This window comes from Asterias amurensis, chromosome 1 (assembly GCF_032118995.1).
Source record: "Asterias amurensis chromosome 1, ASM3211899v1".
NCBI classification, from domain to species: domain Eukaryota; kingdom Metazoa; phylum Echinodermata; class Asteroidea; order Forcipulatida; family Asteriidae; genus Asterias; species Asterias amurensis.
Window position 1 is genome coordinate 2,953,129 of NC_092648.1, and position 26,894 is coordinate 2,980,022.

The following is a 26,894-nucleotide window of genomic DNA, read 5'->3' on the forward strand; positions in this document are numbered from 1 at the left end:
AGGCCGGTTCGTCAATGTGGACACACTCAAACAAACTTGATAATTATTGCTGGACTTCTCATGGAATTTAGTGAATATTGCAAATATTAGTCAACCGAGGGAATCCCAGCCGAGCATAGAAGAGTCATTCTCGAAGACATGACTTAAATTTGATTATGAACGAAGCAAAACTCCGTGCATCAAAATACATTCACAGGAAAAAAATAACAGTAATTTGCAATGGAAGTCTTGTCGTAGCTTACCTGGGAACAGCTTCGTAGTTTGTAGAGAAAGTCACCTTCTTCTGCCCACAAATCGCCTCTGAATGTCCTCCAGATCCTGTTCAATATGCTGGACTATTTGACGGTTTACAAACCGTTGTAGTTTGGAGGAAAACAAACCCCAGAATATTCCGAGACGCCAGTAAGCACGATCGTCGACAGTACCAATTTGTTCCTATAATTATACCTCGTGCCGGACACACCCTTTTTTAGGTCAAAGGTCAGAATTGAAACCTACCCAGCCGTAAAACACACTAATCTTGCTGGAAAATGGTGTTCTTACCCGAGCAAGTGCTTCTTCCATGGACCCATACTGCCGATCGTGGGGCGAAGAATTTAAAATTACCATTACGACAAGGCCAGCCAGGGTGATATTTTTAGGCACCGAATTTAAACTGGTGCACGAGGCCACGTGCCCCCATTCACCCATTACTACCCGTACCCCTCGGTGAACTCCACCACCCCGAACCCACCCCTCCCCAGGGTACACGGGCTTGAATTCTTAAACATATGAGAGAAAAAGTTATAATATTTTATTAACTTAAATTGAGTATTACTCAATATTACTTTAAAACATTTTCTTTTCCTATTTAGACTCAGACGTGATATAACCTACCATGTCGGATAGCTTATATACAAAATAACCGCTTAACGACCCGAGAGCTCTGGAAAATTTATCAGTTATTGGGAGGATTGTCTTTTTGTTTTTAAAAACTTAAGAAAATTGAAATTCCCCCCCCCCCCCCCACACTCCCCCTTCAAAAACGGTACCCCCTAGTTGTCCTCAAATTTACCCACTTTTCGCAGCGGCACAAATCGGTGTTCATTTTTATTCAGTCCTTTTTTCTTCCTTTTTTGTTGGCCGGGGGGGGGGGTAAATACACCAAGGCCCGTTTTCATAGAGATGCTTAAGCACAAAAAGTAGCTAAGCGCAAAAAAAAAAAGTATGCTTACTCCCTTTTCGCTGAGGCACAAACCGTCAGTTAATTGTCAGTTTCAAATATACCATCAGCGGCAGGTATCCTGCCCATTTTTGCTTAGCAGATATTTCTTTAACCAGATATTTCTTTAACAATATTCGGGGCTTAAGCAGCTTTATGATTTTGGGCCCCGTGTTGTCGTCAAAGACGATTTGGGAATCCATCAAAAAGTTTGTCATCATGAAATTATTCACCAAAATCCACACCTTTGGACAAGAAGAAAATATAATAAAAGACAAAATACTTGTTGATTTTTTTTCTCTGGCATTAATTGTATAGTTTTATTTCGCTTACAATTCCAATTGATATAGTCTAGATAAAGCCTATAAAAATGACAAGTAGAAAGAGAAATGTCTGAAAATTAAAAGGAAATGATAATTTTGGAAGAAAAGGAATCTAAAAACATGTTGGACTCGCCGGGCGGTCCAAAGTCATTATTATTGTTATACATTTCTGATAATTAAACCAAAATATTTTGTAATTGATACTTATACTCTTATGTAAATATATTATAACCACACTTTGAGTGATTAAAAATAGGATCCTTCCTCAATCTAACAAGATTAAAGGTAACTTAACTGTTGTACAAAATAACTGGGTTTTTTATATGGGGGGGGGGGGGGGTAAGTCAGGGGCTGCATCTGGGGGGGGGCGTGGCGTTCTGGCCCTCTCCCACCCCACGTAAAACACGAATTGCACATTGTATGTGTGCAAAAGAGAACAACCTGCCTTCAGCTCTTTTGTTTCAATGCCGTTTACCATTTTTTCAAGTAAATCTGACGCGGATGTTTTAACAAAAAAGAAATATATAAATAGTCTGTGTGTAAATAGAAAAGTTGTTTTAAACATCAAGGAATACCACTTTAATAAGCATGATTTCGTATTGTGCCTGGCAAAGATCTTTATTGTACAAACCATTACAATAATACATTAAAGAAGCAGTCATTATGTGCTTAATATCTCTGGCTATAGCTTAAGTTAAAATATTAAAAACAACACATATTGCGAAAAGAAACAATAATAAACTTCACAGGCAAGCTTTTACTATAGCTTGGTCACAATCTTACAAAATAACTATACAAGTCAATCTAGAGAAGGAGTTGTATTTAATAGTCTTCAAGTACTTTATCATTTCACTTATTTATAAAGAATGTTGAGATTTCTGTGACTTTTAACCACATGAGTTGTGCCATTTTGGAAGATAATCTAGAAGTAATTTTTTAGGTTGAGATGTATACATGTATACAAATATATTTCAGCATCATATCAAAAGGCCTGTTTGTGCAGTCCAACTTTAACAAATAACATTCTCAAATTTGGCTGTGAATAAATTTATGGCTTTAGAAGAACTAAGTTTTGTTGTTTTGTTTACTTAAAATAGAGTACATTGAGCCAAACATTTGTCGCCTGTTATGACAGGAATTGTCCAAAAAGAGCTTTCCAGCCTTTTTATGTTTCTTACAGAATAAACGTAACCTACTGATTTTAACTGATTAGATTTAAACAAAAACTAATCATAGGTGAAAAATAAGTCAATACATTGATATTAATTTATATTTCTAATAATATAACAATTAGTGTACATATTATGAAAAAGCATCAGTATATAACTACTGCAATAATTGTTAACCTGTATAAACCAACAAATTTAAATTATTTGTAATGACAGCATATTTACAAATCTAGTAAAAATATAGTTTAGTACAAAATATATTCAATTTTATTTTTAATTTAATTTCTTTTTCTGCATAATTACTATCTTTGACTGATTTGGGGCCGAAATTAAATTGGTCCCAAATCAGTCAAAAGAACAAGTTTAACCCCTTGCTCTGGCTAATAAATGCCCATTTTAAAAAATTGGCCGAAAAAAAAAATGGTCCCAAATCGGTCAAAAGAACAAGTTTAACCCCTTGCAGTTTTTTAACAAAAAATCCTGGCTCAAAAAAAAAAACAAATTTTTAAAAATTGGCCGAAAAATAAATTGGTCCCAAATCGGTCAAAAGAACAAGTTTAACCCCTTGCAGTTTTTTAAACAAAAACTCTGGCTAAAAAAGGCCCATTTAAAAAAATTGGCCGAAAAACAAAAAGGTCCCAAATCAGTCAAAAGAACAAGTTTAACCCCTTGCAGTTTTTTTAACAAAAAAATCTTGGCTCAAAAAGACCCTTTTTAAAAAATTGGCCGAAAAATAAAATGGTCCGAAATCAGTCGAAAGAACAAGTTTAACCCCTTGCAGTTTTTTTCACAAAAAATCCTGGCTCAAAAGAGCCCATTTTTAAAAATTGGCCGAAAAATAAAATGGTCCGAAATCAGTCGAAAGAACAAGTTTAACCCCTTGCAGTCTTTTTAACAAAAAATCCTGGCTCAAAAAGGCCAATTTTTAAAAATTGGCTGAAAAATAAAATGGTCCCAAATCAGTCAAAAGAACAAGTTTAACCCCTCGCAGTTTTTTTCACAAAAAATCCTGGCTCAAAAGAGCCCATTTTTAAAAATTGGCCGAAAAAAAAATGGTTCCAAATCGGTCAAAAGAACAAGTTTAACCCCTTGCAGTTTTTTTAACAAAAAATCCTGGCTCAAAAAGACCAATTTTTAAAAATTGGCCGAAAAATAAATTGGTCCCAAATCGGTCAAAAGAACAAGTTTAACCCCTTGCAGTTTTTTAAACAAAAACTCTGGCTAAAAAAGGCCCATTTAAAAAAATTGGCCGAAAAATAAAATGGTCCCAAATCAGTCAAAAGAACAAGTTTAACCCCTTGCAGTTTTTTTAACAAAAAAATCTTGGCTCAAAAAGACCCTTTTTTAAAAATTTGCTGAAAAATGAAATAGCCCAAAATCAGTCAAAAGAACAAGTTTAACCCCTTGCAGTTTTTTAAACCAAAAGTTCTGGCTCAAAAGAGCCCATTTTTAAAAATTGGCCGAAAAATAAATTGGTCCCAAATCAGTCAAAAGAACAAGTTTAACCCCTTGCAGTTTTTTTCACAAAAAATCCTGGCTCAAAAAGGCAAATTTTTAAAAATTGGCCGAAAAAAAAAATGGTCCCAAATCGGTCAAAAGAACAAGTTTAACCCCTTGCAGTTTTTTTAACAAAAAATCCTGGCTCAAAAAGACCAATTTTTAAAAATTGGCCGAAAAATAAATTGGTCCCAAATCGGTCAAAAGAACAGGGGGGGGGGCATGTATTGGACACGAATGCTAGCTGCAATTTACAGGAATGCAATATGCAAGTATCGACCACATACACAAGCTTGTGCCAAAGACACTGACAACTTTGCTACTGTGAAGGCCTTTCTTTCTTATGGGAACAGATCCTGCTAGTAATCTACTGTGCTATTTGTACTAGGTACTGCTATTTCCTTAACAAGAAAAAATTAGTTGCAGGAGATAAATTATTTAATACTTTGGACATCGACTTGTTGATTGTGCGTATAGTATTTTGATGAGTTGTGATGGTTTTTACAAAAAAACAAGTCTCTGGTGTGCACTTCTAAAGCTTTGCCTACACTACAAAGAAAAATATCATCTTACAAACTTAGTTTCTAGTGATGCTACAAGCTGTATGCTTACATTAAAAGCAAAATATACAAAGCTGGTCTAATGATGCGCCAACAAAGTTTAGTGTCCATGGAAGTCCCTCTGAAGTTTGGAAAACGGGGGTTGCTCAAAAAGATTGTAAAAATTAAAAGTCAATTTCAGTTGAACTTAATCTACACTTTTAGTTATTTATAACAGATAGTTTATATAAATTATTAACGTTCAATGAAAGCAATGATGTTTGGTACACTGAGAAACAGAAACAATAGTATTTTTTTTTACAAAACAGCCACGAACCATTTCTTTTAATTTTCTAAGGCCCAATTCACAGATGAGTATATATTTACAAACACAAAAGTGATAGTACTACATAAATTAATTTGCATATTTTATTTTGTTTCCACGTTTACTACTGGTTTGATTACCTTCAGGTTTTTCTCCAGATGTACTTTGATTATGTCAGCGGCGTCGTTTCTATCCATGTATCGCAGATGATCTTCCAACTCCTTGATTGGTCGATCCATGATCTCAAATATCTTCAGTACCTCCATGGTGGGGTTAATTTGCATATCGAAGGAGTTAATCATGGCGTCCATGCCGAGTTGACTGGCGAGCATACGCCAGTCTTTCCCGGTCTTCACCTTCGGATCAAGAAGGAGGAACAAGTCGCGCTTCACGAGAAACGGAAGTTGGTTCTGCCCGAGGGAGCTGTTGTAAGGGAGATCGTCTGCGGGTTTGGTGCTGCGGCATGGTATGGAACGGGCGTGGCGGTGGTCACGTGATCTGTTTGCGATGAGACAAGGTTTCTCATTGGTCGGAGACAGGGGTGCCGATGAAACACGCGTCACAGCCTGGTGGAACCTCGTTGGAACAGCTTGAAGCGGAGACAATGGGGCTTGCATATAGGGCATCGGCGCTACCACTGAAAACTTTTTCTGGATAAAAGAGAAAGAGATAAAGCAACGATGACTTACAAGTTAAGGTTTAACCGCACATGAGGAAAAGGTTCAGAATGTTTTCACCCTTGGTGAGTGGTGAAGTGATGAGGTTTATTAAGTGTGGCCTACTCTAGGTCGACCCAAATACATTTTGGTTTCAGACAGGCAACCTTAACAAACATCTATATGGCTTAGCTCATGATAAGATTGACATCTGAAACAAAGGCACCCTAGAGTCGTTTCTGAAACAGCAACAGTCAATCTTTCGACTTCTAGCGCGTTCAGTCGCTCCTTACTGTTTCAGACATCAAACTTGTCATGTACTTAAATCAGAATTTGGTTTGGTGCGACTCTGGAGCACCTGTCTGAAACGGATGTTACTGTTATGACTTATTAAAGGCCATGTCAGACATGGTAACTTGTAGGCAATTACCAGCTGCAATGAATGCACCAGGAACACTTTAGCAGTTTATGAAAAACTCTTTGAGCTGTAATTCACTTTCTCCAGGAAATAGTGAGAAAACTAAAGATGAAACTAATGGCTGTTCTTATAAAAGATATTGCCTAGAACTGGTTGCCTGTAAATTGGCTTGTGTGACATGGCCTTTAGAGCATGGAGCAAGATTATATACACTACAATTAAAATGGGAAACAGCTCATGGTGCAATTTTCTTGGTTTTACTCATTCATTCATTTATTAATTTGAGAGGTCGATCACAAAATCACTCATGAATGTATTCATCTGAGGGGGTAGCGGATAAGCTAACCCTAACCGAACTCAAGCTCTGGAGTTTCTTTTCAGCAGAGTGTGGGTTCAAGTCCCAGTCGTGACACTTGTGTCCTTGAGCAAGAAAGACACTTAACCATAAGCTTCTCTCAACCCAGGGGTAAATGGGTACCTGTGAGGGCAGAGTTGGTTCTTGTGATTGATTAGCTTAGTGCGCTACATATTTTGCAGCACAGGCTGTTTACTTCCCAGGGAGCTGAGATGGTTTAAGGAATGATTTAAGGCCTGGAACCAGGGGTAATAACGTTCAAGCGCCATGAGCGTCACTGCGTGTCGGACCTGAGCGCTATATAAAAAGCCACTAATATTATTAATGAGAAGCAAGCATTTGATATCTTAAACCTAAGATACATAATGATAATTTCAAAGGATCTGTCTTTGGAGCGATCGACGTTTACAAGGTTCACGACTTTGCTTCCTTCATACTTTTAAAGCAGTGTCATAAATACGCTTATCTTCAAGTACGCGCTAATCCTCCAATCAGATTGGCAGAATGGAGTGGTGATAAAAACCTATATTGCACGGCTAATATCACTACCATGCGTATGTGTGTTCTATGTCACGCGCCAAGTTTGCTTGAAGAGCCTTGTTGGATATGGGATGCAGAAGCGCTATATTTGTCCGTATTCCACTCGCGCTTGTGTGATAACTTATAATAAATACGTGGAAACCAATGGTACCAACAAATGTTAGGCTACACCTGAGACTTGCACAGTATACACAATGAACACAGCAATGCATGGGGTATGTACAACAGACAAAAGGTTGAACAACAACATGGGACTAATTAACAAAGCTGTTTGCCACTAATGCCACCAATGACTAATGACGCTCAAATGTAATCCCCAGTTGCCTGTAAAGACGGCATAAAAATTATCAAAAATCTATCTATTGGCAGAGCTGGAAAATGTGTAAAAACAAAAACAAAAACATGTATCTACATGACACCATGAAGGTGATGACACTGGTGCGTTATTGGTGCAAGCTGTAAATTGACAAAGACAATTTGGTGCTTTACTGGTGCTCTTTTGGTGTCTATTGGTGTGGGTTTTGTAATGGTGCACTTTTGGTGCAGGCAACAGGTACACCAAAAGTACACCAGAAAGGCACTGAAAACCCGAGACTAGAGTTTGCTGAGGGTAATGTCCACAAATTGTCTCTGCTATACAAACAGCTTATAAATTAGCTGTTCTAAAAATGTACTGGATATAAATGAACCTACTTCATGTTACCAATTACAGATTCGATATTCCACACTTACGATTATCAATCTCATCTTTAAAGACTCGGTGCTGATTTTCTGTGCAAACATTCATAAATAATATAAGAGAACAAAACACTTTGACCTAATCCGGAAAAGATGTCCCAGCGCTTAAGATCATGCAAGAGAACTGCAAACTTTAGCAATGCATGTAGGACTGCGCGTCGACAGCCAAATCCGAGACAATTTGTGCAGACAAAGTATCAAAAGGGTAGCGCGAATGCAACAGACCCCAAAACGATTTAAAAAGGAATCAAAGGTGAACGACTGTTGTTCTCCCAGAAATTGTTGCATAATTTGTTAATGTTGTTCTGATTGGTTTGGCTTTTTGCAACCAAAAGGGTAGCAAAACTCAAGATTTATAACGAAAAACATAATAAGAAACCGCAAACAAGTTGTACGAGGCCCCATTGGCTTTGCCACTCTGTGCGGGACCTCCCGCTTGGGAACATGGCTCTCTGAAGCTTTCCGAGCTAGAAGGCCTTGATAGAAGGCTACATCACATGTTGTTACTTTTGCTGTTCACAAAGCCTGCGCACTGGTATTCTCGTACAGGGTAACAACAAAGGTACTTAAGCAGTAGGTTTCTGCATTAAGTGTTTGTCAGGCATTTCTAGATTCTGAATCAACATAGCAGTCTCCTGACGATGACTAGAGCAAGCTAGTCGAAACGTTGAGACCAATTCAAGAACTGACTCTGCGGTAGTGCAGTTAATTACGATCTTATAATTAAAGCTCAAGTAGTAGTCCCAGCCAATTTTCTATACCTTCCGCCTGGGTAGAAGTTAAAAAGCAGGACAGTTCTTTTCAGAACGGAGAAGTCTCCCGAACATCCAATAAATCTACATCGCAGTAATAGAATAGAGACAGACAGTTCTCTAAGAACAAACTCTACCTGGCAAGTAGATACACACATGGTGGTACATGTACCCCAAACCAAATATATATAACATAGCATTCGTTAGCAGAGGGTGTTGAGTACATTCAGTTTGAAGCGCATTAATAGACGGACATAATACACAGAGACTATATATACAACCAGATGGTCTTTCACCAAAACGGGACCAGCCAAAAAAGGATAGCATTTTCATAAGCTGCGTTGTTAGTTAAAATCTTCCGGACCGAAAGGAATTTTTTTCCTCCGACCAATGGCGTATTAATATACCTTTTGGCAACCCAGTTTGGCATGGTCACTTACGATCGTATACGGTTTCTCTTTACGAGCTTCCCACCAGCAGTCACTGCAGAACTACTTCTCCTGTAAATCACTAGCGATGACTGCACTTTCAAAAACTTAAATAATCATCGGGAAAGAATCAGTGGGTCGTATGGATACAAACAGGTAAAGGCTCCGAAGTAGAAGTATTTATGTTGGAGTGAAGTAAAGCGTTTCTGGCGTGTTGTGGCCTAGTCTACCGAACCAAAGCTTTGGCAGCATTAGAGTGTGGGTTCAAATCCCTTCAACGAGATTTATGCCCTTGAGAAAGGCACTTAACCATACTTGCTTCGTAAATTTTTGGGCTGGTAGTGCATTCTGCTCTCCCAGCCAGGCTCCTAGTGGATGATACCCATGCCTACATTCTTACAGACTGTGAAGTTGGTAACCCTGTTTCAGCCCCAGGAGTAGGTGGCTCCTAGTGGATGATACCCATGCCTACATTCTTACAGACTGTGAAGTTGGTAACCCTGTTTCAGCCCCAGGAGTAGGTGGCTTACAGACTGTGAAGTGGGTAACCCTGTTTCAGCCCCAGGAGTAGGTGGCTCCTAGTGGATGACACCCATGCCTACATTCTTACAGACTGTGAAGGGGGTAACCCTGTTTCAGCCCCAAGAGTAGGTGGCTCCTAGTGGATGATACCCATGCCTACATTCTTACAGACTGTGAAGGGGGTAACCCGGTTTCAGCCCCAGGAGTAGGTGGCTCCTAGTGGATGATACCCATGCCTACATTCTTACAGACTGTGAAGGGGGTAACCCTGTTTCAGCCCCAGGAGTAAGTGGCTCCTAGTGGATGATACCCATGCCTACATTTTTACAGACTGTGAAGTGGGTAACCCTGTTTCAGCCCCAGGAGTAGGTGGCTCCTAGTGGATGATACCCATGCCTACATCCTTACAGACTGTGAAGTGGGTAACCCTTTTTCAGCCCCAGGAGTAGGTGGCTCCTAGTGGATGATACCCATGCCTACATTCTTACAGACTGTGAAGGGGGTAAACCTGTTTCAGCACCAGGAGTAGGTGGCTCCTAGTGGATGATACCCATGCCTACATTCTTACAGACTGTGAAGGGGGTAACCCTGTTTCAGCCCCAGGAGTAAATGGCAATGTGCCCCGACTGGTGACGGTTCATTTGGGTCGACAGCCAAAATCAATTCAGTGTAGCCCTCAACAATGGCCATTCGGCCTGTGAAGTTAAGCAATTTCGCATTAAAAATAGAGGCAGAAGCTACCAGGCAATCTCAGTTGGCAAGACGTCTCCTCTAGATTGGCAAAGGTAAAGGGTTCGAATCCCACTCGAGTTGTATGCCTAATATTTTCCACAGAACTCGGGAAAGCACTGAGTATACAGTGCTAACATATATTGGTGTATGGGTAACCCCAAATAATTTTCTTTACTGTTTTACCAAGAAGGCCTAGATACTGAAGGGATGTGTTCAGGTCCAACCCAAGTGTTCTTTCCTAACTTACTCTCCAAACTACAGTTAACAAAATGTCGAGCTTTGAGTCAGTTATGGTCATAGCCAAATGCTTGCAGTAATTTGTGTCCAAATATTATTGAGAATAAAGCACAATGTTCAAGCTTTTTTTTTAAGATGCAAGCACCATTTTGAACATGTTTTTTTCACTGGTTAGTCATGCTTCTTTAAATGAAAAGGTAGGAGATTTCAATGAAAGTAGCTGTGGGTCTAAACGTTTCTACAAGTTTTTCTTGGAACACACAGCCATGCGTTTTGCGCCAGAACGGTGTGCAGCAGGCGCGTCGCAGGCGCTTGACATGCCAGGAAGCCAAAATGCAATATGCCTGTAAATTTAACTATGATAATTTGGGGGGGGGGGGGCTACAATGTGTTCGAGAAGCAGGCATGTAAGGGCGCCTTTGGCAGCCAGCCACATCAGCCCATTATGACCAAGGAGCACAGCCAAGATCAAAAGTGCTTGATTTTTCCCGAGGCAGGAAAGCTGGATGGTCTGGAAAACCCTCGTGGCTCAGCAGAGAACCAACTCACAACTCAACTCACATATGGCCCTGGCCATGAATCGAACCGGGGTCCCCTTGGTGAGAGGCGAGCGCTTTACGCACAAGCCAACCATGCCAAGATGGCGTTATTGCAACTTATCCATAGATTGCATCTTCACCATGCAAAGTTTACAATCTTACAAACATTACTCGTTACTCACCTCGTTTGAGTAGTGTAGATTCATCTGAGTGAGTTTCTCTTGTTCCGTTGGGTGCCAGACACTGATACTGCACTGACCAACAGAGTCAGTCTTCACAACCTCCACCATGTAACACATCAACAGCTTGTGCCATAACTCATGAGCACTCACTTTCTGTAAAATACAGAGGATCATAAAGGGTATGAAGACAACTTGGTGATATCTGGGTGATATATTTCATGATATAATTTGAGATAATTGGGTGAGTTGGTATTAACTGGGTGATATACATGTAGTTGGTGACAACTTGGTGGTATAGTTGGTTATATCTGCATGATACAGTAGGTGATATCTGGGTGATAACACCCATTTCAGACAGGCACACCAGAGTCTTGTGGAACCAAATTCTGAATTAAGTGTATGAAAAGTTCGAAGTCTTAAACAGTTAGGAGTTACTGGGCGCGCTAGAAGTCAAAAGATCGACTGTTGCAGTCGTTTGGAACTACTCTGGAGTGAGTTGGTTTCAATTGTCAATCTTGTCAAGAGCTGATCTAATGTAAATGGTTTGCCCGTCTGAAACCAAAATTTATTTGGGTCGACCTAGAGTCGCTCTTGGCTTGGCGCCACTCAAACGCACCTGTTTTAAACGGGTGTAAGTTTTAGTAGATGTTAACTTCGCATAATTTTAGTTCTTTTTTATTTCTTGGGGATTATTTGTCTGCCTACAGACTGCAAATTTTGCGTGTAAAGATATGATGCTTGTCATCACTTAAGCTGCGCAAGGCAAAGTAACTGACTCCAAGAACAGCGCAACCAAGATTTCTCGGTGGTGATGATGTCAGTTGATGATCTTGGAATGCCTTCTGACAATTTTATGGACAATTTTTGGGAGCAAGAATGATTACCATTGGTTCATCAGAGCCCAAGTACATATGCATTCCTTCAAAGTCAGTCAGCTTCAAGAGAATGTCATCTTGAGAGTAGGGCAGGAAGAACGAGCCGGAAATGTCACAAAGACGCCCGCTGTAGGAATTCTCACGTCTCTGGATCTCCTGAAATACAAAGAAAAAGAACCTGTCATTATTAAACACAGACGACAATAACAACAAATACATGTACATACATGTTGTGAATTAATGCCACAGTCAAAATCAAATTTTTTTTTTTTTTGGTGCCGGGTATCGCATGTTTTGGCAAACTGGACACTGAACACAAATAATGTTGTGTCGCTCCTAGCACAATAATATTAATAGAAGTGGCTTCATAAAGCCCGCATATCAATCACTCAGTGACACTCTAGGCGTTTTAACAGTATTTTCCTGCAAGGTACATGTATGTGGGGCAACATTTGAACTATGAAACCTACTCCTTTTACAGAGCACCATGTAATGGTTTACAAGGTGCTGTGGCAATATGCTGCCAATCAAACCAGGAACACCGGGGAACCCCTTCTCTTTATGATAAGTGCACTGGGTTCTTTTTAGTACTTTACACAACACGAGGAACCATTGACTTCATGTCCCATCCGAAGGACGAAGCAATGGTTAAGTGTCTTGCTTAACGACACAGGTGTCATGCCTGCGACTCGAACCCACACTCTGCTGATCAGAAACACCAGAGTTTGAATCCAGTGCTCTTAACCTCGCGGCCATGACACTGTACAAGCCTAAGATCATAACAAATTTGCATTATTAATTTTTTTGTTTTTGTTTTTACCCATACACCGATGTGTGTTAGCACTGTGTATTCAATACTTTCCCGAGTCCTTTGAAAAAATATCACAGGCATATTTACTCGGGTGGGATTCGAACCCACCCTTGCAATTCTAGAGCAGTGTCTTTAATTACCAACTAGACTACCTAGATTGCCCGGCAGCTAGAGGCAGTTCGAATCCTATGTTTTGGCAGTGGGTACCGCAACGATATAATAGATGCATTATCCGACTTACATGAAGAGCATCGTCACTACCATTGTCATCAAAGAAGTAGACCCTGACGACTAAGTGGTCTTCCTCCTCCTCTCTGGACATATACGTCATACATCTCACCATCTTCCCAAGGACGCTCCCCTGAGGGAACATGACGCAGAAACAGCCAGTTTTAGTTGTTGAGACGATGACGTTACGATCGGTAGCCCTGCAAGAGAGGCTGGATCCACCACTCTCAACTGCCTCCCACTTAGAGAACTTTCCTGAAAAAGTACACACGAAAAAATATGAACCACAAAGGAAACTGACTGGGTAAACCTAAATACATTTGCGTTGAAAAAAGACACAACAACTAGGGCAGGACCTCCGGATTATTGGCAGGCTCTCTATTAACACCCGTTTCAGACAGGTGTTCTACAGTCGCGCCAAACTAAATTATTGAATTGAAAAGTGCATGAAAAGTTTGACATCTGAAACAGTTAGGAGCGACTGGACGAGCTAGAAGTCGAAAGATCGACTGTTGTAGACATTCAGAATGACTCTGGAGTGCCTTGGTTTCAGACGTCCATCTTGTCATGAGCCGCACCTAATGTAAATGTTATGTTAAGTTCGCCTGTCTAAAACCAAAATTGAATTGAATCGACCCAGAGTCGCTCCTAATCTATTTGGTTCGGCGCAACTCTGGAGCACCTGTCTGAACCGGGTGTAACTAAGCTATGTAGCCCTATGTTGACAGTCTTTGCAGGTTACTCCCCCAGCTCTTGCTGGTACCTATTTGGTCTCCTGGGTGAAGAGAAGCAATTATGACAAAGTGTCTTGCTCAAGGACACAAGTGTCGCGACTGACCAGGCCAGGATTTGAACCCATATTCTGTAAATAACAGAACTTATGAGTCCATTGCCCTGGACCGTTCAGCCATGACACTCAACGACTAGCCTTGTCCCACGACTCTTTACGCAAGCACCTCGCTCTGAATTCACCAGGTAGCATAAAACACACAATGGATGACGAACTGCACGCATTACTTGATATACAGATACACAAAAAACCAAGGGAATTTGAGCAAATTGATAGTTTGACAGTCCTTAAGATTTACCAGGTTCTTTAGCGAGATGCCAGACTTTAGGTGCACTTGTTTTCACATCCTTCAGAATGGCACTATGCTGTATCTCCAGCGCGAATGGCTGTATCATCTTCACATTCCTAGGCATGCTGCAGCAACTCACAACGGGACACACTGCGACATATCCCTCCGAATTCGGGAGCGTCGGCAAGGTGTTCCAGATCAAACTTACGCACATGGTGCAACTAATGGATTGCGATAGCGCCCCCGGGGGAACCTTTAGATGCGTGGAGAGCTGCTTGGTTGTCATGCCGATCATATCAACCGTCCGCATCATGACGACACTCTCGCCTTCCATTTCAATGTAGTGAGGTTCGGCGTTTTCGTCTTCGTCTTCTTCGGAGCTCTCCTCGGAATCTGAATCGGGCGGGATAAACTCGAGGTAGTCATCCTCAATCACCTCAATGGCAGGCTGTTTGATCAGCTCCGCCCCGGGTTGGTAGCGGCCCTGCGGAGAATGTCCCGGTCCGTGCCGATGATGGTAGTCCTTCAGAGTCTCTGCGGGTCGGGGCCTCGTGCTGGGCCGGACTCCGCTGAAGGGTGAGGAGAGTTTAAAACTGTCATCGTTATCCGCCGACTCCACTTTGTCAACAATGGGGTCGCTCTTCAGCGCGGGATCGGATAGGAATTTACTTGGTGCTGCTTTGGGTTTGTCTTGCTGCGGCACGGCTGGTATTTGCATGGTGGGTTTTCTGGGAACTGAAGGCGATGCACAAGGTTTATGATGATGACCTGTGTTTTGTCCAGGAAAAAGAAGGGAAAAAAACCAAAACAATTATTCACCAGAAACGATATTCTTGATTCACATTAAAGATGATGTATACCTTTAGCTTTTGGGAACCATTCCATTGTTTTAATCCTATATGAATGTAGATGCAAACACTAAACAAAACTGTGAAAATTTCAATTCAAATGGTGGTCAATTTTTGCAGTGTGTGCTTCTCAAATTTTAATTTCAGGGGATAAAAACATATTTTTACATAACCACATATATTACTTCAAAGTAAAACGTTTCTCGAAATGCTTTATACTATCGAAAGCTGCTCTAGGCCTCTAACCAAAAGTTGTTATTTTACTTTTAAGAGTAAGTCCCAAACGTATACCTTCCCTACAAGTAAGGGTTGTCTGTAATTGGCCCAAAAGAAGAAGAAAAACTGGGGGAAAAACCAACAGAAGTGACGTTTTTAGAAATCTTACCTCCGCTGGCTTTGTTGCAGGCAGAGTGTATGGCTTGAAACCATGCTTTACGTTCGTGGTCACTTTCAGCGATGAAATGATAAATGCGGCCGGGCGTCTTGAGGAAGAAGTGATAACCACGATTCTCAGGGTCTAGCTGTCCATTCATGATGAGAGAGTAACCCGCTTTCATTGGGATGGTACCCTTGGGATTAGCATCCTGATCAAGTAAGAAATGAGTAAACTTTCATAATAACAATAGTAATGATATAGGATTTGAGGCATTGCATGGTGAGGAATCAATGTATATTTGGTTTGCGGTAACACCATGTGTGTATCTACTTGCCAGGTAGAGTTTGTTCTTAGAGAACTGTCTTGCTTTATTCTACTGCTGCGGAGTAGATAATCGGAGGTTCGGGAGACTTCTCAGTTCTGAAAAGAACTGTCCTGCTAGTAATGATATTAGGTAGGATTTGAAACTTTGCATGGTGGAAGTATAACTAAGAGAGGTTTGTGGAAAACTCCTTTTGAGTAGTATTGGTTCTGGAAAAAATGGTGGTAACGAGTCAACGTTTCGATCAGTATACTCCTGAAGACGCATCAGAGCATACTGATCGAAATGTTGATTTGTTATTATTATTTTTTGTTTCCATTTAACTTATTGCGGTCAGGAAGCCAGAAAAGTGAAACTTATCACTGTACTAGCCAAGAACTAAATGGAGAGAAGACAGTGGAGAGGTATCAGTTTTAGATGTGGGAGGAAAACCCCAGAGAATTATTCCAGGGAAAAACCCATGCAGTCAGGTAGGGACTGAAAACTAATCCACATTAGTACCCCCGGTGTGATTCGAACCGAGGTCATATAGAGGTGGTAGGCAAGGAAAGATACCACTACATGTACACCAACCCAACCACCCCTTAAACTTACCAGAGGATCTTTGAAGTACATGAGACACAGCGGATCCAGAACTATCCAGCGTTTCCGGAAGGCTTCCTTGCCCTTTGCCCCCGTTTTCAGAAGGTAGCCTTCCTTCAAGATGTCATACCGCAAAATACGGGAAATCTACAGACAATAATAACAATAATATTAATAATAATGATGATAATAATAATAACTATAGTTCTTATATACAGCGCCGTTTACAACAACGTACCAATGCCCTTTATTAGTGTTCTGTTGACTTCACCAAACTCTTCCTAACTTAGGATTAATCTTAGGACTAAGGACGAGTTAAGTTCCCAATCCATAGACGTTAGGACGTATTGAACCCATCCTTAGTTAGGACGAGTTACTTGTCCTAACTCGAGATAGGATTAATCCTAGCCTTTCATGAAATCGGCAGCAGATGTCACGGCCAGGATGTGAACCGATACCCAATGACCCAACCGACACCAGGGCCCAATTGCATAAAGCCTGTAAGCACAAAAACCTGCTTAGCACCGGAAAATCTTGCTAAGCAAAAACAGTTTACCAGTCAATATTCCATACAATTTACTTTGTTGTGACTGGTGCCCCACTCATTTTTTGCTTCGCAAAGAAATTTGTTAAGCAGTATTTTTCTGCTAAACAGCTTTATAAAATTGGGCCCAGGGGTGGATTTCACAAAGAGTTAGGACTAGTCTTATCTCGAGTTAGGACGAGTTACTAGTCCTAACTTAGGACTAGCTATACGTTTTTGATATCTCTTTAGGAGTCCTAAGTTAGGACTAGTCCTAACTCTTTGTGAAATCGACCCCAGAACTTTTTGAGTTCGTTGCTGAAACTTCTCCTTTTAGGAAAACCCACCACAGCCAAAACACTGCAAATACTCACAATTTCTTCGTCTTTTTCTACACGTGTCTCTTTCTTGATTCTAAACTTGAGGCATCGGACAGCTTGGTACCACTCAACCATATCCTGCAAACAGTCATGAATAAACATAAGCTTATACATATTCATAAGGTAGTAAATATGCTAATGAGAAGTCTCACATAAAACCAGGGATGAGATTCTGAAAAAAAAATGTTGACACGTTTGTCTTTCTTGATTCTAAGGCATCGGACAGCTTGGTACCTCTCAACCATATCCATAGATCTGTTTTTGAATTGCGTTTATGGCTTTCCATAGTTTTCCAACCTGGGTTGGCATAAACCAGGGCTGTGACGTTGCCATAGGAAGGTCTATACTCTGCGCTCGTTTTCAGGAGAAATGTTGGTGTGTACCTTAGCCAGCTCAGCGTAAAGATAAATCAGCCGAGTATTTTGACCCTTTGTCTCAGGGAAGATGAGTTGCAGACCATTGGGATGGCCAATCTTCTCCTCGGAGGCTAGTACCATGTTCATCTGGAAGAGTGATATCTCACCACGCAAATTCTGCTCCTGTAAATCAATCAAGTACAAATGTAGGAGAAGATGACATAGAGGCAACAATTAATTGATTTCACAAAACTCTTACACTTAGGATTAAATCTTAAGATTTAGGAGGAGTTAAGTTTCGTAACCATAGATGTTACGACGCATTGAACCCATCCTCAAGATAGGATTGATCCTAGCGTTTCATGAAATCAGGAGCATTTAAAGGACACCAAGGCAATGACCAGGGGGCATGGGGGCTTTATTGCCTCCCTGAAGTACAATGTATCAGGCCTGGATAATATAAGAACTGCATACATGTAATATAGGATTTGAGGTATTGCATGGTGAGGTATCAATATATATTTGGTTTAAGGTAACACCATGTGTGTATCTACTTGCCAGGTAGAGTTTGTTCTTAGAGAACTGTCTTTCTTTATTTTAGTACTACCGCGGAATAGATTTATCAGATGTTCTGTTCTAGAGACTTCTCAGTTCTTAAAAGAACTGTCCTGCTTTATTAACTATTACCCGGGCGGATGGTATAGAAAATTGGCTGGGACTACTACTTTAGCTTATAGGATCGTAATTTAAGAAAGACAGTTCTCTAAGAACAAATTCTACATGGCAAGTAGATACACACAGTTCTCTAAGAACAAACTCTACCTGGCAAGTAGGACACACATGGTGTTTACACAAACCAAATATACACATACTGTACACTTACATTTGCATCTGTGTAGTAGCGAAGCTTCCCTTTTCCTGACGAGTCCAAGACAAACCAACGTCTCAAGAACACACCACCATCTCGTCCACGTTTCCACAGATAACCGCATTTTTTACCGAGTGTATAATTGGGGAGATTGTCTGGAGATGAAAACTCACGACGGATGTATTTAGATATGATCCATTGCCGACGAAAATTCCTGTACAAATGTGAAGAAAGTAACTTATTTGTTCGTCTGTTTTATTTCCATTTGTACAATAATAAAATTACAGGAATATTGATTACAAGTAAATAAACAAAACTATAAATACTTTGTACAACTGGGAGTTACATACAGAGGAGGTCCCTCTTGGATTTGGAGCACTGAAACTGCTGTAAAATGCTGCACTGGTTCAACAAATAAGGCCAAATAAAAAAAAATACTAGTTGATCGTCCCCGCCCGCATCTTTTTTGGGGGCCGCATCCTTTTTTTACTACTTGTTATTAATTTTTTTATTTTTTTTTATTTATCACGTGTAACCATCTGTTTCATAAACATTATTAGCGAACCCTACACCAGCGAATCTTTTTAGTGTAATACGACCCTGTTTAATAGTGTTAACACAGGTCCTCATGCAACAAATTGGTGGCCTGTTTGATTTAAAATACTAAGCGGCCATCTTGAAAAAAATAGTTAATAGTAAATAGTAAGGCCCTCATCCTCCTCTTTTTTGAAAAATCCGGACGATCAACTGGTATTTTTTTATATTTTTTGTTAGAGAAGGTATGAAACGTATTAGATTAGTAAGGTTTTAAGGTAACTTGCATTTAAAAATTTAACAAAGGATGTCACTTTTTCATAAAATAACTTGGGGTTATAAACCACAAGGGAAACTGACTTGGTAAAGTTAAACAAAGACAAATTAACTAGTGCGTAATTTGAACCAACAACCTCCAGTTTAACGTGCTGCTACCAACTGAGCTATCAAGCCCTATGTTGGCGGTCTCCCGCTTCTGTCATGCCTGAGTCATGCGTTTTGTGTAGTACATTTAGAACCCAGTGCACTTATCGTAAAGAAAAGGGGTTCGCCCCGATGTTCCTGGTTTGATTGGCAGGATATTGCACCACAGACACCAATGGAAATAAGCCTTAGATAATTGGGTTTATTGTGTTATCCTTGAATATTTTTGTGCCGTATTTTTATCTTCAAGGTTATAATTTGGTTTTATCTTATTTCATCGTCTTTTCACCCGCTGCTGTGTACGTATTTTTGACATGTTTTGATCCAAACAAATTCAAATCAAATCAAATCAGAGCACATTGTTTTAAACAACTACACGGAGCTACGTAAAAAAAGAGTAGGTATAATTTAAAAACGTAGCTCCACATACATATGTACCTTGCTAGAAAAAATACTGCACTTGATGTCCAGTGTGAGCGCTATATTACAACTCAGTATTATTATTACAATATGTTAAGAATAACAACCATTGTGAAAGGTAAATTTTGTCCCTGTCTTATCACAAACAGGAAGCTTAAAGGTCAAACTCTTGTTTTTTTTCCTTTTCCACTTCTACATATGTTTCCTCTTTGTGTAATCGGTACAAACTAAAGGCTACAAATGGACACATACAGAGTATCTCTAACTCGTACTATGACTTGCTTTAAAGGCAGTGGACACTATTGGTAATTACTCAGCATAATTGTTAGCATAATACCTTACTTGGTAATGAGTAATGGGGAGCTGTTGATAGTATAAAACATTGTGAGAAACAGCTCCCTCTGAAGTAACGTAGTTTTCAAATAAAGAAGTAATTTTCCACAAACTTGATTTCGAGACCTCAGGTTTAGAATTTGAGGTCCCAAAATCAAGCATCTGAAAGCACACAACTTCATGTGACAAGGGTATTTTTTCTGTCATTATTATCTCACAACATCGACAACCAATTGAGCTCAAATTTTCACAGGTTTGTTATTTTATGCATTTATAGTGTCCAGTGTCTTTAAATTTAATAACTTCGAACAACGACAAATTGATAAGAGCATGCAGGACTTGAACCTGAAAATGCACAAACGAGATTATAGCTGTAATAAAAAGTTTTGACCTTCTAAATTTAACGCAGTCATTCATAGAAAAAAAAAAGCGGCTGAAAGAGAAACAGTTTTCCTTGAACAGAACAAGAACAACAATCAACACGAAACTGGCATGATCACAATTTGACTGAATTTATGAGGTTACTAGGCATTCTTCAAGATCAAGATCTTAAGCGCAGAATTTTGCTGTAAGCAAAGCCAGTGATGAAATTGGGCCAAGTATTCTCACTTGGTGTATCCTAACATAAGCATAAAAATAATGACAGATCTGTGTAAATGTGAGTTAAATTGGTCATCAAAGCTGCACGAAAATAATGAAAGAAAAAAACACCCTTGTTGCAGCAACTTGTGTGCTTTCAGATGCCTGAAAAAGGCTTCAGGCCAGATTTCACCGAGTGATTTTATGCCAAGACAATGCACACAAACACAACACATATAATAATTGTTTTCATAAAGGCAGTGGACACTATTGGTAATTACTCAAAATAATTATTGGCATAAAACCTTTCTTGGTGACGAGTAATGGGGAAAGGTTGATGGTACAAAACATTGTGAGAAACGGCTCCCTCTGAAGTGCCATAGTTTTTGAGAAAGAAGTATTTTTCCACTAATTTGATTTTGAGACCTCAGATTTAGAACTTGAGGTCTTGAAATCAACCATCTAAACGCACACAACTTCGTGTGACAAGGGTGTTTTTTCTTTCATTCTTATCTCGCAAGTTCGATGACCGATTGAGCTCAAATTTTCACAGGTTTGTTATTTTATACATGTTGAGATACACCAACTGTGAAGGCTGCTAGTCTTTGACAATTACCAATAGTGTCCACTGTCTTTAATATAATTCACTCATATAGATCCTAGTCATTTTAATTGTTTTCACAATAAACACAAAATAGAAACAAAAACTAGTCCACCCTACAATCTGAAAAAAAAAAAATTATCAACAGTGTGGCTGACTCAATATAGAAACCAACCTCTTCTGCTGTGACACGAACTTGCCTTGTTGGGATTTGTTTGGGAAAAAATGTTGCAAAGCATCCTATAATTATACATGTTGGACTCCAATATGAATTTCTGGCAGTACACATATATACATGTAATGGCAAAACAAAAGTTGACATGTGACGTTTGTTCCACTAATCAAATAACAAGGATACATGTGGTTCAGGGGTTTATAAATATAATTAAAATTTCTTACACATCAAAGCAGCGTGTAGGTTTCTTGAAGGCGGGGGAAAGTGAATTCTCATATATCTCCTTGGAGACGTTGTTGTTGGTTGATGCCATATTCTATCAAGAAAAAAGAAAAAAAATTAGCTGAATGTTTTGAATTGCTAGCTGAATGTTTTGAATTGCTAGTCAAAGGCGAGAGCAGAGAGTCACATGTTCAGCTTCTGACTGAAGCAAAAAGTAATAAATTCTGAGCAAGACCTAGACCTTGTCGCCTCACAGCCGAAAGCAGGGGAAAGCACTTATAAGACATAGAAACAGTCAGCTCAGCGAGGATAGGACTTATCTAGAAAGACCCAGTCGGCTCAGAGCACAAGGGACTTTAAGGACCTAGAAAGACCCAGTCGACTCAGAGCAGAAAGGACTAACTTAGAAAGACCTCAAGTCAGCTCAGAGCAGAAAGGACTAACTTAGAAAGACCTCAAGTCAGCTCAGAGCAGAAAGGACTAACTTAGAAAGACCTCAAGTCAGCTCAGAGCAGAAAGGAGGTCCTAGAAAGACCCAGTCAGCTCAGAGCAGAAAGGACTAAAACTTAGAAAGACCTCAAGTCAGCTCAGAGCAGAAAGGAGGTGTTGAAAATTTTGCCCATAAATAAGAGCTACATTGAAAAAAATCTAACAAAATTAGTCCAAAAAAAAACACTGACTAACTGGTCTTGTTGGATCAAAACTAATTATTTTAGTTATTCTTAAAGACTATCGCATTTCTTAAACAATTTTTTTTCAGAGAAAGTAGTCCAACATAACCATGTTTATACCACATGTAAGCCACATGTGTATACGTGTGCAAATCTGCAACCATTTGTTTGCTCGATTGCACCAGTGTTGCGCCCAACCCTTACATTTTATTTTAGACCAGCACTCGACCTCGATCCAGAATACTTCACAAAGGGACACATTGTTGCATGGACCGTCATAACTCTACGCCTAATTTTGATTTACAGACTCTTAAAAACACCATTATATTGACTTTCACAATCTATGTCCCCCGTATTACTGAACTCGAACTCCAGACTGCTGCGAGCGGAAGTACCAAAAGAAAAAAAGACAGGGGAGTTTTGTTTATTCTAGGCAGCAGGGGTTGAAGCTATAAAGAATGAGGTTCAAGGTAAAATGTCTGCCAAGTCACAATTGGTTTTCTAAGGTCTTCATACGATGTGGTACACATGATTAAATCTATTGAAATGTTCTGTTTGGATTGGCTACACACAGATGCACAAATATAATACTGAAAACCAGAATTTAGGGGAAAACTACCCAGGTACGCCCCCCTAGTCTCCCAGTAGGCAGGGATCCAACAATGGGCAGTGTTCTTCCTTATAGAAATAATGTTTAACTAGATTCTCAGCATTTTACAGTTGCTGTATCAATGCGGTTTACATATCTGTACACTGGGGTGGTTTTGATAAAGAGCTAAGACTAGTCTTATCTCCAGTTAGGAGGATTACTTAGGACTAGTTTTAAAGGCAGTGGAGACTAGCCTTCACAGTTGGTGTATCTCAACATGCGCATAAAATAACAAACCTGTGCAGGTACCAATTCGATACCACTGGGTGGAGAGAAGCAATTATAGCTCAGGGACACTTGAAGTGTCATGACCAGGGTTCAAACCCACACGATGACTAAACCACAAGAACTTGAATTTGATGCTGTAAACCACTCAGCCGTCTACAACAGTGGCCCCCTGGCCGAATATCGGTTCAAACCGGTTGAGGACCAGTCAAAAAAGAAACCACTGTACCAACCTTAACCCCAATCAGATTGTACCAAGTGCACTTGAGTGCAATCCAAAGTTACCAGGGAGAACAGAGAGTATTTTTATGTTTTTTTAACTTTTTGATGATCTTCCCATCAAGGGAACTCGGCAAACCCCCCAAAGTGGGGGGGGGGAGGGGGAAATAAACACTACTGTTAACAGGCAATCTCTCTCAAACAAACATTGGTTTAACTTCTATGATTTTAATAGAATAAATGTTGTCGCCTAAAGTTACTATAGTCATTGTGAAATCGGCATTCAGCTGAGGCATTCGAACCTACAACTTCACAACCTTGTGATTGCAAGTCCTGCAGTCTAACCACTTTGCCGGGGGGGGGGGGGGGGGGGGGGTATTTTTTACCTACCTGGTAGCTTTCCTCTGTCCAGTCTTGGCATATGACTGATTTGAACTTGGATTTGGTCAGCATTTGATGCATGCTCATGCACTCCTCGCACACCATGATTCCAAGTTCTTCGCACGCCCAAATTGCATCTGCAATCGACAAGTGATTTGATAAAAACAACGTCATAAAGAATAGTTAAATTTGCAACACGGATAAAGCAATAATAAATTTGGTTTTTACACTTACACCAACCACTGTACATGCAGAACATGTACTTTACTGAACATTGTTTTGCGGAACCCGCTTCGCTGCTAAAATATAGGATTCAAACTGTCTCTAGCTTCCAGGCAATCTTGGTGGTCTACACGTAGTTAGTACAACACTACTCTAGAATTGCAAAGGTTGTGGGTTTGAATCCCATCCATTAGAAATGTGCCTGTGAGTTTTGTTCACAGAACTTGGGGATAGTACTGAGTACACAATGCTAACACACATTGATTGGTGTAAGGGTAAGACCAAAATTAACATCCTAAGGCTTTTAGATGTTAATTAGATGAGCTCAGCCTAGACCCAGTAACTGGGGCGCTGTATTCCTTCTTCAAAATTTTGACAATTTCTGTATGTCAAGACAGAAAATGTCAAAATTTTGAAAAAGGAATACAGCACGATGACAGAAAATGTCAACATTTCGAGAAAAAGGAATACAGCGCCCCAGTTACTGGGTCTAAGCTCAGCCTACATCAGCTAACCCCAATAGGCATGATACTTCACAGAGGCAACTTAACACAGTCAATCGCTTCCATGCCCACTGGTCATTGCCTTGGTTCCCTTGAAGTTGAAGTGCTCCAGTAGAAATGTACTTAAAAACATGGCTTAAAAGTGAACTTTCCAACAGTGGGCTTAAAAAGTCTTAGGCCCATTAGTAATTGGCATTACATTTTTAAACAGTTTTTAAATTATTCATTTTTCTCCTTCCCTCCACCGCATCAATGAAAAAGATGTCGACCGCCAATAAAATAGACCCCCTTTTTAAGGTAATAACAGGGGAAAAACCTCAGTCAGTCACCGAAGTTGGCCATCCCTATTCCCATGCTCATCTAGTATTGATCTGCAAGGAGACTAAGAAAGTTGGGAAAGAAAGTTGGGAAAAAAATTTGTTAAAAACCACGCTCTCTTACCTGGAAAACCGCAGTGTGGGCAGTCGCAATCTTGGCAATCAGCACATCGATCATTCCCCGGCAGTTCTCGTAACCTCTGCGCGTTGACTGTCATCGTTAAATAGGAGTTTATTTCGAATAAGGCAACACAGTACAATTACAAAATGTTTGTCCACTTGACTTTACAAAACGAACAAAAATGTGACAGAGCAAAAGTTCCTGGTGTCTCCCAAATGTGTCGATCCCAGTCCGTTAAAATTCTCCAGATTCCTTCATAAACGGCACTGACTTATTAAATCCACACTCTGTATTATGTCCGCTCTGGTCTGGATCCGCTTTCATATTAAAAATGGATTTGATGACTTATAGATCGAGTAGTATGGCCACCAAATGTTCGTGACCTACCACTCCAGTTAAACATCATTTCCGGGTGCTGAAACAAACGACGGCTGTTGCAGGTGTAGTTGTTTTTTGCGGAATGTCAAGGAAACAATTTTAATGCTTCTGTTTTCTTTTTCTTTTTTGCGGTCAGAAACTCATGTACTGTCTCTTTATTTTTGTTTACTTCGTCAGAAGGCCTTAGCCACATCCAATATATGGGTTCTAAAGGAAATATAATGCAGGGGGAAAAAAAATTGTTTGAAAATCCGTACATGAAGGACAAAGCTGATGAATAGTTAATGACGTCATCTGGCGGAATACAAACTTTACATGGAATCACCGCCGTGGGACGATAAAAGGGGAATCCCCGTTGCCCATTTAAAAAGAAATCTTGTTTCTTCGACCTTATATTGTGTAATTTCAGGCTTACCGGTATTCCACCTGGGCCATGTTTTCCACAATTTTTTTTATCAATTCCAAATGTAGAATGATTTAATTTCCTGGCATGAAGCAATGAATTGTGTGCAAAGTGTACACAAAGAAAACAAGGAAATAAAACTAACAAAATAGTGATTTAAATCTAAAGAAACGAACATAATCTTTCTTTGGTGTCCTTACTGGGGGGTTCTCATAAAAAATCACATAGAGCCTCACAAAGGAGACTCAGTTTGCAACATTTCCTCTTTATAGAAATAACAGACCATACATTTGAAAATAAAACAATATCTAAACCGAAATTCAACAGTCCATCACATACAAAAATGTGGATCTTTTCCTGTCTAAACTCCTCCAACATCTAAAGCCATTTTCCGTATCTCTTATCAACCTTGACTACAGCCCTGCTGTGGTCACAGAACAATATTTTCACCCCTCGGTTACCCAAGCTTACCTTCAGTTCAATTAAAATATTTCAGTGAGAAATGACTTCTCTCTCAAGAACTATGTTACTTCAGAGCAGAGGGAGCCGTTTCTCACAATGTTTTATACTATCGCAGCTTTCCATTGCTCGTTGCCGAGTAAAGTTTTATGCAAACAATTATTTTTAGTAATAACCAATAGTGTCCAAGGCCTTTATTAATAAATCCGAGGTCTCAAAATCAAATTCTTGGAAAATTACCTCTTTCTCAAAAACTATGTTACTTCAGAGGGAGCCGTTTCTCACAATGTTTTATACCATCAACCTCTCCCCATTACTCGCTACCAGGTAAGGTTTTAAGCTAATAATTATTTTGAGTAATTACCAATAGTGTCCACTGCCTTTAACAGTACCTCAAGAGTTTCCCTACTATTTCTTAGAAGCGAAGGTCTAATTGATTGTGTGTGTGATTTGGAGGCAGTTTTTACTACTTTAAGGGAACTGTCCCTTCATCTTTGACAAAAGGGCGTTTGTTCCTGGGCAAAGTTCACCCCAACACCAACTAAGTCTAATTGTGGTTTAACAGTGCCTTAGAGTGTTCTCACTATTTCTCGATTGTGTGATTTGGATGCAGATCTTTACAGGGACTGTCCCTTAATCTTTCACAGAGGGTGTTCCT

At 39.9% G+C, this 26,894-nt stretch overlaps 1 protein-coding gene across 3 annotated transcripts; it reads right to left on the bottom strand.

Moving 5' to 3' along the window:
- Nucleotides 1-1,507: 1,507 nt before the first annotated feature.
- Nucleotides 1,508-25,369, bottom strand: LOC139942322 (uncharacterized). 3 transcript variants are annotated; one of them, XM_071939148.1, is made up of 14 exons: nt 25,000-25,369; nt 23,843-23,970; nt 21,691-21,782; nt 18,417-18,615; nt 17,561-17,716; nt 17,172-17,255; nt 16,287-16,421; nt 15,380-15,578; nt 14,156-14,914; nt 13,081-13,322; nt 12,038-12,184; nt 11,154-11,306; nt 7,756-7,794; nt 1,508-5,704 (listed from the first exon to the last, which is right to left on the bottom strand). In XM_071939148.1, the coding sequence occupies exons 1-14, from the start codon at nt 25,091-25,093 to the stop codon at nt 5,159-5,161; spliced, it is 2,973 nt and encodes a 990-aa protein (XP_071795249.1). In that variant the 5' UTR covers nt 25,094-25,369; the 3' UTR covers nt 1,508-5,158. The 3 variants fall into 3 exon arrangements, with proteins under 3 accessions (XP_071795249.1, XP_071795257.1, XP_071795265.1); XM_071939164.1 differs by lacking the exon at nt 7,756-7,794 and adding an exon at nt 8,954-9,048 and having other exon boundaries at nt 5,551-5,704; XM_071939156.1 differs by lacking the exon at nt 7,756-7,794.
- Nucleotides 25,370-26,894: the final 1,525 nt, after the last annotated feature.

Coding starts and splice junctions, on each gene's coding strand:
- LOC139942322 (XM_071939148.1), bottom strand. CDS start 25,093: ATGACAGTCAACGCGCAGAGGTTACGAGAACTGCCGGGGAATGATCGA. Junction 7,795..11,153: donor ATCTACACTACTCAAACGAG/GTGAGTAACGAG, acceptor ATGTTTGCACAG/AAAATCAGCACCGAGTCTTT. Junction 5,705..7,755: donor TAAAGATGAGATTGATAATC/GTAAGTGTGGAA, acceptor TCTTTTATCCAG/AAAAAGTTTTCAGTGGTAGC.